The following is a 7775-nucleotide window of genomic DNA, read 5'->3' on the forward strand; positions in this document are numbered from 1 at the left end:
AGTATATCTTATAGCTGGGAATTACAACACAATCCCCACCACCAAGAGCTGCTGTAGTGTAAGTGCCACTGTTATTTTCACTTGTAAATATCCTTGAGAGGTCACGTTTTAAGCTACTAAAATCTGGCACAAGTTGTTGCTTCCTTCAGGGGTAAGCTGATAACCAGCAAGGAAAAAAATTAGGTAAGGCACCCCAGAGAGCAGGGAAAACTCACAGAAAAGGAGGAGGGGTGGATGGAGAAGATCAAGATCAGAGACCCTTACAGTTCCCAACTGTGATTTGGCTGGTCCTAACAAAGAGGGAGCGTCTCTTCTAAAAACAAAATCACCCCCTAGAGTTCATGTTAGTTAGCACCTTGGGACATAGGCAGCTATCTTTAAAGCACTTATTTACTTACTAGTTACCGGTAGCCCTAGCTCTCTTGTGAAACATAAACATTTTTGAAAAATGGAAATGACTTGCTCACTGCCACAGACTAGGCTAGTAAGATAAAAGATAAAGAGTTTATAGAATTTTGTTATTCAAAATGAGTCTCATTTCCATTCAGGTGCATTAAAGAAGGTTCTATTCTGTTACTTTGACAGTAGAGAATCAGCCAATAGTTTATTCCAATGAAATACTCAACCCAAATGAAAATATAATGTGCAAGTATTTATTTTAACTACTCCTATTTGGAGGTCCTCATTTCTGAAGAACAGCAAGGCATTTTATTATCCACTCTTTCCATTCCTTAAAAGCTTCAACAGGTTTCGGCAAGTTCACATTATCCGCACGGCTATTTTTTGGAGTCACTCCAGGTGTGTCAGCAGAGTCATCATCAATCCACCTCACTAGCGCCTTAAAAAACAGAAAAGATTTGTATTTTAACAAATCACAGCAAAATAGTTGTAGATAAGAGAAAAACACTGGCTTCAGGTTCCCTAAATCTGTGACATATTAGCCCATGAAAATGTTGCATTTGATAAAAATGTTTATAAATATGAAACACTTATGATATACAGAGTGAGACAGCATATAGCCAAAATACCCAAACCATAATTACAAATTATGGTCAAAAATACACATAGGAGTAAAAATAAGGAAGAAAGACACTAAATCTTACCCTGTTTTTTTTAGAGTAGTAGGATAATTATTTTCTTTTCTCATCTTGCTAATATTCCACAAGGCATTAGACTATGCTTTTAATTTGATGTCTATGTGTATACATACGTAAGTGTACAAATAGGCATGGGTAGACATATATGTGAAGACACGTATGTACACATTTATGTGCAGCCACCTGAATGAGTAGTCATACTCAGTGGCCACGTGAATGTGCATTGATATGTGCGCAAGTGTGGGCGCACACACATGCACTAGCACACATACTAAGGTTAGGTACTTTCTCCCTTCCTTCTTAAAGAAAATCATCCTTTTCTCCTAATGTACGTTATACCTCTGTCCCATATCTGGAAAGATAAATCACATCCACACATTCCTATGGTTTTAAAAAATGAACTTTGCAACACCTATCAATATTTATTCTGTTCTGCAAAGGCGGGCTCTCTTGTCCTAAATGGATGAGAAATACAGAAACTTCTTCCACTGTTTCTCACTCTACTATAAGTATAAATCACTCATAGGCAAGATGAAGTTTTTACAAAGGGTATTTCTTTGCATTTTTTTTAAACCACAGCTTCCTGCTTATCTTCACACTAATTTCCTCTGATAAATTACAGCTCTAGAGAAGGACCTAACAGAGAATGTCACTTTGCTACTTAGATAACCACTTCCCACTCCTTACCCGGTGCCCCCTGCCCTGGCCCCCATTTACTTTGTATCTTTCTACAATGTTGAAGCCAATAGCACACTGCAACTTGCGCAAACAGATAGGGCAAAGGTTCAGAGGGCGCCGGTCCGCTTCCTCCAGGTGGTTGGAGCCCTGCATTAGGCAGGTGAGCCACTGGCAGTGTCGCAGTCCAAATATGTGTCCAATCTCATGGGTTAAAGTCTGCAAGACATTCACGTTGAGGCTTTATACACCACCATAATCAACAACAACGAGATACATAACTCTTCTTTTTCTTGCTTTTCCAAGAAACAGATTTACAGGAATCAACAACTCCTTTATCATCATCACCAACCAATACTTCACTCTGCCAAGATCTTCCAAGATTTAATAATCCCTCATTTCCCCTAAATATCTTGCTGCCTTTCTTACTAAACTTACTTCCCTTGGACCAGGGTTTCTCAACCTCAGCACTGCTAACATGTTGGACAGATAATTCCAGGTTGTGGAGAGCTGTCCTATGCATCACAGGATGCACAGCATTATCCATGGCCTCTACCCACTAGACAACAGTAAAACCCCCTCCCCAATTGTGACAATCAAAAATGCTTCCAGACATTACCAAATGCCCCTAAGTGGCAAAATCACCCGTTTGAGAATTCTTGCTCGGAACCACTGGGATACTTGTTACAATTCAGATTCTGAGGCCCCTCCCCTAGAGATCCTGATTTGTTGGGTCTGGGAGCAAGGGGACTTGATCTGCATGTTAATAAGCACTTCAAGTGATGCTGATGCAGGCGGCCCCATGGAACACACTGAAAACATAGTTCTAAGAGGTGTAGTTCTCAAGCCCCAACAAATAGTACTGGCAAAAGCAGAACTTCTCCAGCTGAAGGAAAAGCTTATGTCTCTGGCTATGGAGAAAGGGGAAAATGGGGAGAGAAGCTTTCCAAAGAAGGGTGGTGGGCAGGAAGTATCAGTAGAACTACAGTCTAGTAAGGGTAACCTGGAGCCCAAAGAAGGTCAATCCTCAGCAAGAAGCCAGAGACAGAGGTTCTCCAAAAGCCTTGTTAAGGCAGCTTTACTTGATGATAACACCAGCTTGAAAGCGTCACCTACTCATAACAGAATTTAGGATTTAAACTAATAGTGAGCAAATGGATACACTTAAGGCTGCATGTAACTAGCAAGACAAAAAAAGGCACCAATACTGTAAATTTCAATATTAAAGTATCCACTTAAATTGTTTTTATTGATTATTTCAGTTAAGCAATATCCACCAAAAGTATACAAATGATACAAATCAATGTATAATATTACATTAAGAGCTGATGATATACAAGTTAGGGAAATAAGAGTTCTTTTTTAAAAAATGCTCCTGCACAGAATTTCTAGGGCAGCAAAACTTTTTTGTATGATACTATAATGATGAATACAAGACATTATGCATTGGGCAATACCCATAGAACTGTACAATACAAAAAAAAGGGAAGCCTAATATAATACTAAGTTAATAACATTTCAATATTGATTCATAATTGTAACAAATGTACCACAGTAATGTAACATGTCCATAATAAGAGAAACTGTATATGTGGCTGGGGAGAGGGTACGGGAACTTTCTGTACTTTCTCTGTAAAACCAAAACTGCTATAAAAAATGTTTTTAAACTGACAAAAACATAAATCAAAAATGCTCCTGTAGGATTTTTTTAAACAACTCACCTTACAAGATCGAAGCAGCAAAACGCTAGTTATTTCAGGAATATAATAGTTATCAAAAACTGAATAGTCACTCGAAGATTTTTTCTGGAGCTTCTTCACTTTGCCTCCATAGTATGAGCTATAAAAATCACTGCCATACCTGGCAAAGCTGAATATCCCCACACCTACGAAAAGAGAACAAGCAACAACAGAATGAGAGCAAGAGTCCTGAAGGAAAGACCAAAAAGGAGCTGGCTAGAACATCTGGTCAGCAAGTACACAGCTGTATCTGTGTTCACACAGTTTCATGCACTTGAGATTTGCCAACATAAAAAAAGGACTTTTGCCCCAGGTTTCTCTATCAGAATCTTCTGCTGCTGCTATCTAATATTCCCTGTCCTATAACACTCAATGGACTTGAGGTCAGCTTCTTGAGAAATTGAAGGTTTTGGAGAGTTATTTCCCACGAAAGAATAGTCCAAATCAAGTACGCCAAAAGCAACCGACCATGAAAACTAATCACAACAAGCAATAAACAACAAGCAATCATGATTTTACTCTTTGAGAACATAATAAACAGATCTCTGCTTCACATGTCAGTCAGGGCTGCTGGCCTTCCCTCAGGCTGTGCTAGTGAGAAAAGCTGCCCTGCCCAATGCCGCTAATGCACTGAAGATTATGTTTTGGACCATGCTTTTAGAAAGAATAACCTCTCCCCCTCACACACCCCCTTTTCTAAGCACAGCACTTTATTATGGGGTTGGTATCCGACTAAACACTTTGTAACTGACTTCACGTAATGAGTTACATTAGAGTTATATCTATCACCTTTGCATACATGGAGAACATGGTTTGATGCAGAACTTACTCTATAGGGGACTGCTTTATAACTCAACTTGTTTAATTATCATTTTCATTTATCACTTTTATTTATGCCTCTCTTTCAGTTGTTCAAGTACTAACACTTTTTTTGTAAGGAATAAACTCATAGTATTTGTCCAATCCAACTTGATTCGAAAAGAATGTCCCTTGCCCCACCCTCAGAAAGAGTAGACTGATATTTGAAATTTAGGGAAAGACAGTATTCTGAAAGTTAAGAAAAAACTAAATCTATTCATGGATCACAGGTGACCTCCTCTGGCCAAACAAGTGTGGTCAAATTTCATTACAATAATACCTTTAGCAAGACCATTTCTTTCTTCCAATAATCCTACAAATAGGAGATATTTTTCTTTAGTAATAAATGTTTCTTAATCTAAAAATATCAATTTGTAAACTTGGAGGAAACAAGGTCACTTGTGATATTATCTTATTGCATGGCAGATCAATCCCACTACCTTACTAAATCTTTTCTTATGTCATGAGATATTTTAAAAACTTACAAAAAAAGTATACTACAGATACCAAAATCCTCGGATGCTTAAGTCCCTGATATGAAATGGCATATAACCTACGCATATCTTCCCATACACTTTAAGTCATCTTAGATTACTTATAATGCCTAATACAATGTAAATGCTTTTTAATTAGTTGTGTTGTTTAGGGAATAAAGACAAAGAAAAAAATGTCTGTGCATGTTCAATACAGACATAACCATCCATTTTTTTTGCAAATATTTTTGACCCAGTTGGTTAAATCCATGGATACAGAACCCACAGATATGGAAGGCTGACTGTACAGTTTTAAATACGAAAATTATTGATTGGAATTCTTCCCCTCTTTTAACGTCTTCAAACATTCTCAAGTTGAAAAAGTTTCTACCAACAATGTCTAAAAGAAATACCATCTGTCAAAGAGGCCTGTCCAAAGACAAAATTCCAGGAGTCTCTTGGGTAGAGATCAATCATTGTTATCCCCACAACACAGAAGGCATCTTCAGGTTTCTTCCTTTTTAGGAAATTCAGGATGTGCCCTATTTAAAAAGAAATGTATGTATGTATATTATATAAATATATTTCCTTTACTCAATTCAAATTGTAAAGTTGTTTAACTAACCTGCATGAATTTGTAGGTTTTGTGTGTTATCATTGACTCTAAAGGAACACCTTGTTGCAGAAACAGGAATCGGTTCCAGGAGTTTTACTGTCAAGCCATAGAAAAATGCTTCACAGTACCCCTTGAGCCATTTAACATATTCTTCACTGATAATTCTGGTGTTTCCTAGAGATCCTATAATTAGGAAGAAATTTTAAAGTCAGACTTTAAGATGATTAAAATATTTAGTCTTTACCTCAGTCTATAAATTAATTTGGAATTAGAAACAAAACTAACTCTAAATTTTCAATATACCTTTACCATTCATTGATGTCAATATGAATTAAAAAGAAACAAAATGTTCTAAGTCAATTTGGCTATAAAACTTCTACCACTGCAATGAATGTCAAAAATGGTCATAAAAACTGCCCACTTGAATCAAACCAACAGCCCGAACTATCCCTAACAACAGCACCACTGCAAAACCAGCATATTACCAATATATACCAATGGGCTGTATATAAATACTGCGTTTCTCTGGAGAGGGTGTCTTTCTGTAAGGATCACTGAAAAACTGCTCAAAGTCTTGGGGAGCCTCAGGATGGGTGGTGATCCAATCTGATTGTGAATGCAAGGTAATAGGTCCAAAGAGTTCAGTGGCTGGCTGGAAGGCTTCATTCATTAAACGCTGTTCCCCAACATCTAATTTCTCATACTGTGACACAAGCACTGGGTTCTTTGAGATGAGAGCTGTTTTCAGCGTCTGTTCAGAGTGCCGTAATGTTTGCATCTATAAAAAAACACAAGTAGTCAAATAAAGAATGTATATCCATATTGGGGACCTTATCTATCTTCCACATACATCTCTAATTTTTCCCTAGAATGGAATGACTGATTGCTAGTGCCACAGAGTGGTCACACTTAAGACTGGTTTCCCCATTTTCAATCAATTTCTTGGGGAAGATATCTAAGAAATATAAGAGAGAATAATGAAATCCATTTCTCCACCTCATACGGAACCTGCTCCCATTATGAAAAATAGGCGTTGACAGTAAGAGCATAATCTGATATCCAATTTCCTTCTGTCATCTGAGTAATAATAACAATATTATGAATTGACTCATTGGGGCCACGTGAAAAATACTCATCCTTTCCAATGTGACTCAAAGATGTTCAAAATCAAACAAAAAGACAACTCATGCAATTCCTGCCATTTCTGTAACTTAACTGCAGGCTGACAAGATATATTTCAGCCACTGAAGTTCATCACCACAAAGTCATGTCACACTAGAGAAGACATCATATGACTAATTAAAAGCCAGACTCACAATGACAGGTCTCTTCCATTCACATCGTGTTCCTGTATCCAGCGTTCATCCTTCCATTTGAATAGGTCAGACAGATGTTCCACCACGAGGCTTTTTAAGTTATATAAAAGGAAAAAGTTGAACATCTCTGTCTGGATCCTACCATACTTTCTAATTATCTAGATTTTCTCTAGTTTAATGATAGACTACTGATAAGGAAACTTAAACTGTTCTGATTGAACCTCTAAATTCTGGGGATCATGAGAGTGGCAAAAATTCCAGAGCAAATGTCTCTATAGTCAAAGCTGTAATATGAGCATAGGATCATCTTCATGATTACACAACTGGGCTGAAATCTGACTACTTCTATAGGACAAACTACAAAGCAAGATGTGTTCTGTATTCTACCTACCTTTATGGAGGAGGAAGGCTCTCATTGAAGTTTTTACCTTACAAGGACGGGCATGTCTGGGCCTGGATGGAAATATGTTGTGGAGGGTGCCGTCACCCTAATTACAAAAAGGCAGTGTGAAAGGTCAGGAGGCCTCCCCCAGCCTCCCAGGTCTAGTGGGGGTGGAGCTGCGGGAGAAGATAGGCAGGGGATGCAGAACAGGGTCCCTGAGGCGGGCAGGAGGCCTGGGACGCATGGGTCCTAAACCTAGGACATTCCCGGGGAAACGGGGACGAGCTGGTGCCCCTAGCTAGTTACCTATAGCAACTCGCACTGTGGGCTCGGCCCCGTGCAGGTGAGACCCAGTCCCGGGCTGGGGGTGGAGTGGGGGCTCCCCCCGGGACTCCCGCTTCGCCGTTCCTCCCCGGGGAACCTGAAAGGTCAGGCCTCGAAACCCCGCCCCCGCGGGGCCTCGCTGCTTCCGCCGCGGCCGCCCTTCCCACATCCGCAGCCCGCCCCGCCGACCGCGACCGTCCCCCGCCTCTCCTACCGGGCTGCGGTGGCCTGGCGGCCCCGGCCCGGCTCTAACAGTTCCACCGCACTCCCCCACCCGGCAGGTCCCGACGCCGCG

At 39.8% G+C, this 7775-nt stretch overlaps 1 protein-coding gene across 7 annotated transcripts; it reads right to left on the bottom strand.

Moving 5' to 3' along the window:
• Positions 1-587: 587 nt before the first annotated feature.
• Positions 588-7758, bottom strand: AMZ2 (archaelysin family metallopeptidase 2). Of its 7 annotated transcripts, none has more exons than XM_008569380.1 (9): positions 7695-7758; positions 7203-7262; positions 6775-6864; positions 5954-6236; positions 5468-5641; positions 5256-5384; positions 3494-3657; positions 1785-1991; positions 588-838 (listed from the first exon to the last, which is right to left on the bottom strand). In XM_008569380.1, exons 4-9 carry the CDS (start codon positions 6234-6236, stop codon positions 683-685), a joined length of 1113 nt encoding a protein of 370 aa, XP_008567602.1. In that variant the 5' UTR covers positions 6775-6864; positions 7203-7262; positions 7695-7758; the 3' UTR covers positions 588-682. The 7 variants fall into 7 exon arrangements, with proteins under 7 accessions (XP_008567602.1, XP_008567600.1, XP_008567601.1 ...); XM_008569378.1 differs by having other exon boundaries at positions 7166-7262; XM_008569379.1 differs by lacking the exon at positions 7695-7758 and adding an exon at positions 7463-7626.
• Between the last annotated feature and the right edge of the window lie 17 nt (positions 7759-7775).

Source organism: Galeopterus variegatus, unplaced genomic scaffold (assembly GCF_000696425.1).
Source record: "Galeopterus variegatus unplaced genomic scaffold, G_variegatus-3.0.2 Scaffold488, whole genome shotgun sequence".
Taxonomy (NCBI): domain Eukaryota; kingdom Metazoa; phylum Chordata; class Mammalia; order Dermoptera; family Cynocephalidae; genus Galeopterus; species Galeopterus variegatus.